The 11999-nt window shown below is 63.2% G+C and overlaps 1 protein-coding gene across 1 annotated transcript; it reads right to left on the bottom strand.

Moving 5' to 3' along the window:
• Positions 1–591: 591 nt before the first annotated feature.
• On the bottom strand, positions 592–6588 carry SNAI3 (snail family transcriptional repressor 3). Its single transcript, XM_030299749.1, has 3 exons — positions 6498–6588; positions 2780–3337; positions 592–812 (listed from the first exon to the last, which is right to left on the bottom strand). The coding sequence occupies exons 1-3, from the start codon at positions 6571–6573 to the stop codon at positions 631–633; spliced, it is 816 nt and encodes a 271-aa protein (XP_030155609.1). The 5' UTR covers positions 6574–6588; the 3' UTR covers positions 592–630.
• Between the last annotated feature and the right edge of the window lie 5411 nt (positions 6589–11999).

Below are 11999 nucleotides of genomic sequence, written 5' to 3'. Positions count from 1 at the left end.
TCCGGTCTCCTTGTTCCCAAAGAAGGTGGCCCTGCTCACCTGCTTGGAGTGTCGCCACCCACCTCCCCGCTCCCCGTCCCTACACTTTGCCTCCCTTGCTCCGTGGCCAGAGGCCCAAATTACCCAGGAATCTGGGTAATTACTCCGGGCTCGGCCTCTTCCGCAGACCCAGGGCACCAGTCAGGACTCGGGGTCTCAGAGGACGTGACAGGCAGGGGTGCCAGGCTCCTCACCGCCCTGTGCTTGGGGACGGGGCCCTGGCTCTGCGTCGGGACACCCAGTGCTGCGTGCGCGCGCGCAGGCAGGCGGAGGTGAGCCTGTGGTGGCCGTGCCCACGAAGGCCGAGTGGCAGGAGCTGGCCCAGCTGGCAGCCACCCCCAGCGGCCTTTTCTCTTGGGAGAAGAGAACCGGAAACCAGGGCAAGTCAGGGAATGGTGGCTCACGTCGCCGTGACGGTCTTCCCTCAGTCGCCCTAACAGCCCGCGGGCGGCTCTGGCCCTGGACGGAAGTGGGTGGCCGGCGGGGAGAGGAGGAACCCACCGAGCGAGCGTGGGGCCGGGCTCGCTGGGCATCACGGGTGCCGAGAGGGGTGAGGTCCTGTCCCTCCCGCCGGCACTGAGCCCGCACCCGTCAGGGGCCGCGGCGGCAGCCAGACTCCTCGTGCCGCGCCAGGAGCGACATGCGGGAGAAGGTCCTGGCGCAGCTGTTGCACTGGTATTTCTTGGTGTCCGAGTGTGTCTGCAGGTGGGCCCGGAGATTGGAGCGGTCGGCGAAGGCCCTGCCGCAGTGTGAGCAGGTGTACGGCTTCTCACCTGGGGGCGGGAGGGCGCCGGGTGAGTGTCCGTCTGGTCCGCCCCAGGAGGTGGCCGAGCCCCCCGTCCCCAACCCCCCGCCGCCCCTGCTTATCGATGTATAAGCCCCTCCGCCTCCTCCACATGCTCACGGCAGTTCTGACGCATCGGTCTTCCCTCACCCTTCCCCAGGAGGTACGTGCCGGGGGGCCGGCACCTGCCCCAGGAGGAAGGAAACCCTAGGGCCACGAGGTCCACATCCACGGTCAGGCTCAGAGCTGCCTGGGGACAGGGTGGGATGTCACCCCTGGGCAGGACTGCAGCATCTAAAGCCCTCTCCAAGGGGAAAGAGCTAGCATGGGTCTTTGCTAGATCTTTCTGTTTCTGCCAGAGCCCTCCTGGGGCCCTTTGCCCAGATCTGGTCCTGAGCAACACTGGGAGCCCTCAGCTGTCCCTGCCTACGGAAGGCCGGTGGTGCAAAGCAGCTGGGCCCCTGCAGACTCTCCCGGGAAGGCGAGCCCCGGCCCTTACGATGGAGGCAGGCATTTCGGAACAGCTTAAGACCCTTGTGTCCTCTGGGCCACCTCCAATCAGGGCGACCAGGGATTTGGACAAAGCCCTTCTGTTGGGAGCTGGGCCCCCAGGACAACCTTAACAAGTGTAAAAAGATCCTTAAAGGTCACCTGTTCTCTTCCGCCCACATGGAGTGACTTCCAGTCGTACACCCAATAGAATCCTGAGAAACACCAGCGTGCAGTCCCCCTGGGCCCAGAGCGTCCCTGCTGCCCAACGCCCAGGCACATTCCCTCCCCCGGCCAGCCTCCTGCAGGGCCTCCCACCCTCTGGGCCCCCAGACCAGGAGCACTGAGCCCCTGGCGGTGTGATGTGGGACGCTCAGAGACATCCCTGGGGGGGAGCTGAGGAAAACCGACTGGAATTTCAGCCCGGAGAAAGGCTCCCGCAAAACCCTTCTTTCCAGCCTCCCCCGGGTGTGACTCAGAACAGTCCTACTTACAGAGCCCTGGCTCAGGGCTGGGGAGGCTCCAGTGACGGGGGCGTGTGTTCAGCCGTGGGCCTCAGCCCGGTGAGCCTTATCCCTGGGCTTCGGTCTCTCTGTGCCCACCTGTCCCTCTCCTGGCGGGCCGGGGCCAGGTGTGGTTCAACCCCCAGCTGCCCTGGGGCAGGCAGCCCCCCTCCGCTCCTTTGGGCAGCGGTGGCTGATGTACGGACAACGTGCTGAGGCCCCCAGGCCTCCTTCAGGTCTGAGCGCACGGCTCTGGTGCGCTCTCACCAGGGATGGGTTTGCCCCTGGGGTCCCAGCCCCCCGTCAAGACCCAGTCCTCGTCTGTGCCCTTCGTCCGTGTGACCCCCGTGGTTGCCACCAAAGGCCAGGCCTTTCGCGCAACGTGGGAGGTCAGACCCTCCGCGGCCCCGGCAGCCTGCGCTTTGCCAGGTGGTAGGGCTTGAACTGTGCCTCTCAAAAAAGATCCGTCCACGTCCTAATCCCCAGTACCTGTGAGGGTGACCTCACTTGGAAAATAGGGTCTTGTCATCAAGGTTACATGTCATCAGGTTAAGATGGGGTCACACTGGAGCACGTGGGCCCCGGTCCAGTGGGACTGGTGTCCTTACAACAGAGGGAGGTCGGGACACAAACACACACGGGAGAGGCCGTGTGAGGACGGGGGTAGAGGCGCACGGACGCCTGGAGCCCCCGGGAGGTGGACGGGGCAGGAAGGACCGTCCCCTGCCGCCTCTGGAGGGAGCGCGGCCCTGCGACACCTGGACTTCAGACTCCGGCCTCAGGAGCTGGGACGGAGGGCATTTTTGATGTTTGAGCCTCTGGTTTGTGGGACTTTGGAAACCAGCACGCAGGGAAGCAGAAGCCGTGTGGCCGTCCCTCCTCTTGTTTACAAGGCCTCCCTCCCTGCCTGACCCCCAGGTCCCGCCCTCACCCCTGCCCGGGGCCCTCCTGCCCGCAGACCCACCTGTGTGGGTCCGGATGTGGCCCTGCAGCAGCCAGGGCCTGGAGAAGGCCTTGCCGCAGACAGAGCAGAGGCAGGGCAGCGTGTGCGTGCGGATGTGCATCTTGAGGGCGCCCAGGCTGGCGTACTCCTTGTCACAGAACCTGCAGGTGAAGCAGCGGGGCGCCCGCAGGTGGCAGGGCTTGTGGCAGTGCGGCCGCCCGAGGCCCCCCGGGGCCGCCTGGCGTCTGTCTGGAGCCTGGCCCCCGTCCGGGCCCGCGATCGGGGGCCACCGCGTGGGCGGAACCCGCAGCGGGGGCAGGTTGAGGTGGTTCAGGCTGTCTTTGAGGGGCTCGCTGGGGGCCCGGCCGGTCCAGAGGTCCGCCCGGCTGCCTTCCAGGGGGTCTGGCCCGGAGGCCCCCCGAGCTTCCTCAGTACGCGGAAGGGGCAGGGAGATGGGGCAGACGGCAGAGGTGCGGTCCCACGGCAGGGGAGGGTCACCAGGGGTGGAAGAGGCCGCCTTGTCTGGGAGGAGGAGGGGCACCGCCAGCCCCCCGCAGGCAGAACAGGCGCCATGAATTTCTAGAAGGGAGGAGGGAGAGAGAGAGCGTGAAAGTGGACATGAGCCCCCCCACACTCTGTCCTCAGACCTGCCCTTCTCGGTGCAGCCGCAAGCCTGTGTTCTAGGTCATCAGCAGTTCTGCACGAAGGGGAAGGGCTGGCGAGGCCAGTGTCAGCGCGGGAAGTGACCACAGGGTCTAGAGGAGGGGCCTCAGTTCTTTATTGTTATGATTTTTCTAAATGTTTATTTTTGAGACAGCGCGAGCGGGGGAGGGGCAGCGGGAGGGGGGCAGAGGATCTGAAGCCGCTCCAAGCTGAGAGCAGAGAGCCAGATGGGGGGCTCGAACTCAGCAACCTGAGTTGCCCTTTGCCCTGAGCCGAAATCAAGAGTCAGATGCCCAACGAACTGAGCCACCCAGGCGCCCCCTCAGTTCCTCTTTAAAAGCAAAGGAAATGTCTTACAGGATCCCAGAATAGCTCTCATGGGCTGACGGAGGCCCCCCTACTGGCCCGGCAGGACAGGCCTCCCTGACCCCCGCCCCGCCTCAGGCCCAGCTCACAGCAAAGCCTCGCCAGCCTCCCGCAGGCGCGAATTCAGAGCAGACATTTGGCGGTGGGCCACCATGTGAAGACAACTGATTAGCCTCCAGTCACCCCCATCACCCCCCGCCCATGGTGATGTGAGTGCCAACGCTCCCGCGTGGCTGGATGGCTGTCCCCGGTGGTGCCACACGGCCTCCAGGGGCAGCCTGTCCCCAGGCCGTGGCTCCCGGATTTGTGGGCCAGCATGCCTGTGCCTGAACAGATGAGCGGCAGGGCCCCAGGGTAAACAGTCTGGCAGGTAGGAGTTACGCTCTGCCTTTTCCCCCGAGCCCCAAATCTCCAAACAGCCCCCAACCCATTGCCTACTCCAGATGTGTTGAAATAAATCTCTGGTCCCATTCCTGCCTTCATGCCAAGGCTTTGGGTAAGAAAGAACCCACAGAATGGGAGAAAATATTTGCACATCATGTATCTGTTAAATCGATGGCATCCAGAATATACAAAGAATTCTTGCAATTCAACGGTATATATATATACATATATGTGTATGTATATATATATACATACACATATATGTGTGTGTGTGTGTGTGTGTGTATACATATATAATTTTAAAATGGGCAAAGGATCTGAATACACATTTCTCCAAACAAGATATACAAATTACAAATGGCGGGATGCCTGGCTGGCTCAGTCTGTAGATCATGTGACTCTTGATCTCAGGGTTTCAAGTTCAAGCGCACGTTGGGCATAGAGATTACTTAAAAAAATATATATATATACCTACACAAACGGCCAACACGCACAGAAAAGATGCTTGCCATCGTTAACCATCAAGGAAATGCCAATTAAAGCCTCAGCAAGATACTGCTTCGTGCCCACTAGGATGGCTAGAATTACAAATAGCCAATTGCAAGCGTTGGTGAGGATATAGAGGAGTGGGGACACTTAAGGAAACTTCCCACCTTCCGCTCTATCCTGACCTCACCCCTAACTTAATCCCCCCAATTATAAAACAGCATGCCAACTTTCTGTCCTCCTGGAAAGAGGGACTGGGCAGTGTCAGGCTAAGAGACAAAGTCCAAGGAAGTTCTGGAGAGAGAGGCTTGGGATACCCAGAGAGCCTAGGACCCCACTTCACTGGGGGCTTTCTACTGGGAAAAACAGTCACCTCTCTTAAGTCTCTGAGACTCAGCCACCACCCTGGCTCCAGAGCCAAACCCGGGCTTGGGGGCTGGGGGCCACCCCAGAGGGAGGGCAGGGGAGGGCCGGCTATGCCTGTGGCCCTGATCGAGTGCTTCTGCTGGCCCTTCAGATGCGTCCACACACCCTCTGGGGCTGTTGTAACTCAAATTCCTGGGAGAAGAGACTTTCAAGTCCCCTCCACTTCAGGGGCTCCCTGGGGGGAAGGCCTGAAAAGGCACTTATTTGAAAAGAGAGAGGGAGGGGCCCCAGACCCAGCACCTCGGTCTATCCTAGGGCAACATCCTGGGTAGCCTCAACAAGCGGGAGCCTCCGTCCCTCATCCGAAGGGGGGAGGAGACGAGCGGAGGAAGCGGAGAGTGCTGGAGGGCTGGGCTGCTCTCTGACACTCTCTCATGTTCAAAGAGTAAAGTGGGGGGTGCACTCGGTGACTGGGCTCTAAACAACAGGTGTTAAGCTTTAACAACCAGGCTCACATAAACTCCATTTCCCATCACGTATGTGTCTAAAATGAAAGTTTCCTTTACCCGAGCACTGCATTCGGATGCCTTCCGTTCTATTTCATTTTGTGAAATTGTTTTCAAAATGCAGAGTTCGGGACCCCAGTCCTAGAAGGCACCCCCTGGAGGCAGCGGCCTCGGAAAGGATCAGCGGGGTGCCCTCCACTCCTGGGCCGCCTCCGGGTCCCTTCTCCCCTCCCGCGCTGAGCTACCCAGCAGTTCCTCGGGGGGGGGTGTCTTCAACTCAGGGGCTGTGAGGTGATGGCTCTGATCACTCTCGAGAGGCCTTTGTCCCGGGACCTTCTCGTGCCTCCAGGACATGGGCAGTCCTGAGCCCTGGACCTGTGTCTCCCTGGGCCACCTGGGGGGAGGGGGCAGGATTGCAGCCCCTCAGCCCAGTCTGCCCTGAACAACCTCCACTGGGGTGAGGGGTGACGGGGGGGGGGGGGGAAGGTGACCGACGGAGCGGTGAGGAGGCACCCGAGGGGCCTGGGGGAAGGCTCATGGGCTGGGCCTTGGTACACACAGCCCGCGCGTCTCTTCTGTTTCCATCCGGATGCCCTGGAGGAGCCGTTGGACGGCAGCCCCAAGCCTCCCTCCGTCTCTCTCCCCACGCATCCCTGGGACCCCTCCCACACCTCCTGCACCAGGAAGATGGCTCCAGGGTTCCCTTAGCTGGGATGGGTGCGCCAGGCCATAGGGGGAGAGCCCCCAGACTGACTGGGGGCCGGGAAACTTCTCTTAAGTGGGGAGGGAATCCCCGCCTGCTCTTCCCGACGCGAGGCCGAGGCCCCCGACGTGGACAAGGCGCTCGCAGGCCTCCACCCACCCGGGGTCTCGTCCCCGCTCCGCTGGCTGGCGAGGTGACTCCTCTCCCCCGGCCTGGGACGGGAGTCCGAGCCGTGGGCGGGGCTGGGGAGCCGGGCAGTCCCTACCTCTCTGCGTCTCCAGCTGCCTGTAGTTGGAGACCCTGTGGCTGGAGTGCGTTTTCACCAGGAAGGAGCGCGGCATGGTCCCCCCGCGCGTCCGCCGGGCGCCCGCGGGCAGCGCAGCCGGCAGGTGGCCGGAGGGTTGGCTCATTAGCATAGCGCGCCGCCTGGGCCAACCAGCGCGGGGCGCGGCCGGGGCGGGGCTGCGGGGCCACGCCCAGGACAGGTGCGCGGGCCGCGGGGGAGGGAGCGCGTGGCCGCCGTGTCCTCCCCGCGGGACTGCCCTGGCGCGCGCCGCGAGTCACACCGACCCCTGGGGCCTGGCGCACCCACTCGCCGTGGACTAAAGGGCGGAGGTCAGGGCTGGGTGGAAGCCGCGCCGGGCTCCAGTCCACACGGCGGTGGAGGCGCGCGCAGAGCCCTTGCCGCAGCTGGCTACACTCGCCCCACCTCCTGCTCAAACCCGCAACGGTAGGATGGGTGAGCGCGAGCCCTGAACTCCACAGCCGACCCAGCTGACCGGCCAGAGTGGTGCCGGGGGCGGGGGTCAGCCGGCCTGGGGGCGAGAGGCCTTTCCCAGGGGAAGAAGGCTGGGGAGGGCTCCTTCCCTCCCGGGACAGGGCTCCAGGAGGTGGCCCAAGCTTCCAGGAGGCTCATTTGGCGGGGAGAAAGGACACAGCCTGGAATTCTGGGATTGCAAGGGGGTCCGACCCGCGGTCATGGGAAGTTTAGTCAAAGAGGGGGAAGTGCGTGCGCTCTGCCCAGTCTGTGACCCTGGGCAGCCATGTCCCTCCTGTGCGGCAATGACGCGTTCGAGCCACGTCCGAGTGTACGCTCCCTTTCGGTGTGGACGCTTCAGGAGTTCAGGGGTCAGACAGGGCATTCCCTGGGCGAGTGGATGCAGCACCAAGCCTGTCCCCGACAGCTGCGGGGCCTTTCCATGGCTGTGTGCTGGCCGGCCCGCCTGCCTGCCTGGCAGTGCCATTGAGGTCCAGGTGCCATGTGACTGTGGGCTTGGGCGAGGTGAAGTTGATGGGGACCTCTGGAGAAGCGGGGGGACAGGGCCGTGTCACACAGTGTCTTAGGTCCCTACAGTTTTGCAGATGAGAAAATGGAGGCTCTGAGAAGTTAGGAAGCGGGGGCATGGGGACCCAGGCCCACACTGCCAGTCACACACGAGACGTGTGCCCCCCTGTCTGCTGCTGGGTGAGAGCATGGGAGGGCAGGTGGTGTGCGGACGGAAGGCACGCGTCTCTCCTGTGGGCCACAGCCTGGCACCGTGCTGTTGTGTGTGTGGATTTCAGAGGACACGTGGCTGCGTTCTGCTTATTCACCTGTTCTGTGGCCTCGCAAGCTTTCTATTTATACCTTCTCTTCCTTCTTTCCCCTTCCAGACATAGATAAGGCTTGTAGATACCTGGGCCAGCCCTGCACCCACACTGTCCCTCCTCACCGGGTCACCCACTGTGTGGCCACCAGCCAAGATGCCCTCCCTCATCCCCAGAGAGCTACTGACACTATTTAGGGAAACTGGCGTGTTCCTAATCTCATCCCGGAAATGCCCCTGGGATCCCGAGGGTCCTTGGAACAGCTTTGGGGGACGGGTTGCAGTAGTAAGTGACCCCACCCACTTGTCAGCCCTCCTTGGGGTCATGCACACTCACTGGCTGGGACTCACAGTGTTGTGTCTGGGCTGGACCCGAGGAGGACCCACAGAGGAGGACCTCGGTGTCCACACCTGTGCAGTGCTGGAGAGGGGCGCAGCTGTCCCCACCCATTCTTGCTTCCCGTCCTTCTGTCCTCATCCTGGCCGCCTTACCTCCCAGTGAAGCCTCACATCCGCCCACCCACCCACGCACTCCCCACTGGCCTCCCGGAACTGCCCCTCTTTCAACCAGAGCAGGACTTGCAAGGACCAAAGCTCTCTCTTTCCTGAAGAAATCACTGTGCTCTTCCCTTGACACCTAGGACCTTGGGGATGACAGCTGGCCCAGAGCCAGGCTGTCGGCCCCACCCACCTGCCTGAGCAGCAGCTTCCAATTAGGGTAGGCACCTCCAGGTACACAGATTTTGTAATTCTACTTAGTCTCCTTGTATGCGTGTGTTCTGTACTCTTTGCCTTCCAAAGAATAATTCAGTAGTGCTTGACTCCACGTATGTATCTCCATTGCGAGCTCACATTGTAGCCGATTTGGTTTCACGACCCAGTTCGGAGGGCCCCGCACCCTGTCAGACCGCGCCCCGAGAGGGGGGCCAGGTGGGAGCCAGCCCGTGCTCCTGCACAGTGCCTGCCTGTGGCACGTGCGCGGTGGAGTCCCGCGGTGCTTGTTGGACTAGATGGAAAAGCACCGAGAACCCCCCAAACAGTGCGGCCCCTGGCACGCCCATCCCTGGGGGTTGGAGGAGGGTTAGCGTCCGTGCCCTCCGGTGCCATCAGGTGCAGGAAGCCCAAGCCCCAGGGACCAAAACTCTCGGAGCACTGCTTGCGGCGGGACCTCACCGCTGGGGCTCGGGACAGATGGCCCCTCGCCCTGGGAGCACCAGCCCCTGCATCAGTGCATGGAGCGTTCTTTGGGGGGGGGCGTGGCTGGGACATCCTGACCTGGGGCAACCTCACAGCATGGCCTTGTGGAAACTCAGACCAAACGCTCAACCTCCCAACGTCTGGTTGGATCGGTGACCAACCGATGGAACCAGCGAAGGGGGACTCACAACTAGTTTTGAGGCCTGATTGTTAAAGCTGGTGGTGGTTCTTAACCTGGGGTCCGGTGGACACATCCCCTGTGAGATGAGGGCACTGACGGGGGATGCTGTCCCTTCCCACACAGCTTGTAGGACACGCAGTAGAGTCCTTGACGCCTTGGGGCATGCCGGAGGATTGGGTGCTGGGAGGGGTCCTAGGGGCTGGGGCGGAAGGATGGAAATGAGCGGGGGGGGGGGGGCCGAGCAGGGGTGCACGTGCGGGCTGGGCTGTGTCCTCACAGCCCGTGTGTGTGCGTGTGTGTGCACACGTGTCTGTGAGGCCCCAGGAGCTGTTCCCGTGTGACACAGGCATCGGGCATCAGCAGGGTGCCCAAGGCCTCAGTCTGTGGGGTCCTCAGCAGGGTTCCCAGCTCTGCCCCCCCCCCCCACCTCCTCTCTGAGGTTCTTGTCTGTCCGCAGGCTGGATCCAGCCCCTCGTCCCAGCAGGTTGTTGGGACGCGGGCGGTCCTCTGTCGCAGGGAGGGTCTGGACCCCTGCCCCCCACCCCCCAAGCATCCACACGTCAGCAGGCCGCCAGGGGCAGAGGCCAGTGAGGGTGGCCTGTCCTCGGAGGCCCTCAGGAGGGACGTTGCGGGCAGCTCAAACCTTCACTGCGACTTGCACCGAAGGCACCACGCCCCACGGGCCGGACATGCTGGGGGCGCCCGGAGGAGCCTGCCGGGTCCCAGGTCCCAGGCTCCCGGGATCAGGCTTTCTGGAAGCCAACGGCTGCAGGGCCTGGAGTCACTTCCAGGCACGGCCCGAAGGAGCCAGCGGTGGGTCTTTGGGGGCCGAAGCGCCTTCTTCTGCTGGTCTGGCACACTGGCCGCTGTGTCCAGCACGACGCCTCTCTGGGCGAGGTCAGGGCAGGGGGCCCAGCTCTCCAGGGTGCTCGGCACCCTGGGACCAGGTGGTGGCTACGGCACTTTCTGGAACTCCGGGAGGCCGCCGAGGACAGGCGTGAGAAGAGTGACAGGGCTACAAGTCCCCGCCGTGTGCAGGCGGTGCTCATCCTGTCTGGGCCCGCACTGGAGACCGGCCGACGGACGCCGTGGGCGCAGTGCTTGGGCCATCGGCTCCCGCGAGGCCCGGATGAGAAGTGTGCCAGTTCCCAGGAGTGCCTTCCCGCCGGCTGCCTTCCTGACAGAGAAGGTCGTAGGTCCAGAGACGCTTTCTAGGCCACGGGGTGCGCTGGGGAACGTGCACCATGAAGGCGCGGGGGCGCCCCGGGCCTGGGGCTGCCTCCCTCTGTGTGGCAGTGGTGGAGATACACTCCGGGGGCGGTCGGCCCTTGCGCTGATCAGGGTGGGAGGGAGACCATGACTTCCAGGAACTCTCGGCCTGAAGCGTGTGTGTGTGTGTGTGTGTGTGTGTGTGTGTGTGTGTGTGTGGCGCGAAAGCCCCGGGGGCCTGGCGGGACAGCCCCGCCGCACGTGGGATTCACGCGAGGCCGATGGTGCTGTGGACTTGAGCCGGAGCGTCCCCTCCCCGACACCGTGGGGTCTGCTGACACGGGTTCCTGTGTCCCGCGTGCCCCGTTAGGGTTCACTCTGATGCTCCCCCCTGGGCAGACTATCCTGGACATGAGTCCCTTGGTCGGTGGTGTATTCTCTGTGGTCCCATGTGGCCTGGGCCTGGGGTGGAGGGGGTTGAGAGGCCACGTGTGGACGCTGTCCTGTGGGCTCCCGCGGCTGCGCGGAGGGGGCGCAGCTCCACAGGTGTCCTCGGGTGGAGGCAGGGACTCGTCGCCACACCTGCTCCCTGGAACCGGCATCCTTGGCCAGTGGGGTCAAAGAGGGAAGGGTGGGGCTAGAGGCTTCTAACAAAGGAGCCAGGGGGTGGCCAGCCTGTCACCACTCTCCTGCCGAGTGACGGTTGTGGAGGCTCATGTGCCTGGCCCTGCTATGGCTCCAAGCTCGGGAGACCCACCTTCTTAGAAGAACAACCCAGAACCCAGCCCTGCCTGGGGAGGCAGCCCGGAAACAGCCAGGGAGAGGGAGGCAGGAGTGTGGCCGCACACCGACCACCAGCTGCCAGGACACCGGCCAGCAGGTGATATTTGTCGGCTTTCAAAGGCCCGAGTGACGTGGGGGACAGCAGGAGCCCGTGGCACCAATGATGGCCCTGAGCACCGTCTCTGGGTGAACATTTCACGTTTAAAGATTTTATTTTTAAATCATCTCTACACCCAACATGGGGCTCGAACTCATGACCCTGAGATCAAGAGTCACGTGCTCCACCGACCGAGCCAGCCAGGCACCCCTGGTTCACATTTAAACGGCTCCTTCTGCCCTCTAGTCACCGAATGAGGCTCTGGGGCCGAGAGCACCAGGCAAGACCAGGGAAGCCACCGAGTGGCAGGAGCCAGCCGTGGGGACGGTGGCTGCTGATCAAGGGCCTCCCAGAGACCCCGTGCCGGCCGCTGTGGCCACGTCCGGGCCTCAGAGCTAGCCTCAGTGAGACCAGCCTGCCGGCCTCAGGGGACTGCATCTCACAACAAGGAAGGAGGTGAGAGCCACCCGCGCCTAGGGTTGCCTACGTTTGTCACGGGGGACCAGACGTGGTTCAAGAACGAGCACGTGCCTGGGACAGGCCGAAACAGGCTGGTGAGCGAGCGCCTCGGGGTGAGGGAAGCCTGGGGAGGGGCCTGGAGCAGGTGTCCTGAGCGGAGCTGTGTGGGGACACACACACCCCTGCAGACCTTAAACAAGGGTGCACACCAGCCCCCACCCCACCGTTAATGCTCCCAGATGAACCCACAGATCG

Source organism: Lynx canadensis, chromosome E2, assembly GCF_007474595.2.
Source record: "Lynx canadensis isolate LIC74 chromosome E2, mLynCan4.pri.v2, whole genome shotgun sequence".
In the NCBI taxonomy this organism is placed as follows: Eukaryota; Metazoa; Chordata; class Mammalia; order Carnivora; family Felidae; genus Lynx; species Lynx canadensis.
This window is presented reverse-complemented; position numbering and strand designations above follow the sequence as displayed.

Bases quoted from the DNA above. Each gene is read 5' to 3' on its own strand.
- SNAI3 (XM_030299749.1), bottom strand. From the start codon at position 6,573: ATGCCGCGCTCCTTCCTGGTGAAAACGCACTCCAGCCACAGGGTCTCC. The intron at 3,338-6,497 runs GTAGGGACTGCC...CCTCCCTTCTAG, and splicing joins GCAGCTGGAGACGCAGAGAG to AAATTCATGGCGCCTGTTCT. The intron at 813-2,779 runs GTGGGTCTGCGG...TCCCGCCCCCAG, and splicing joins CCACATCCGGACCCACACAG to GTGAGAAGCCGTACACCTGC.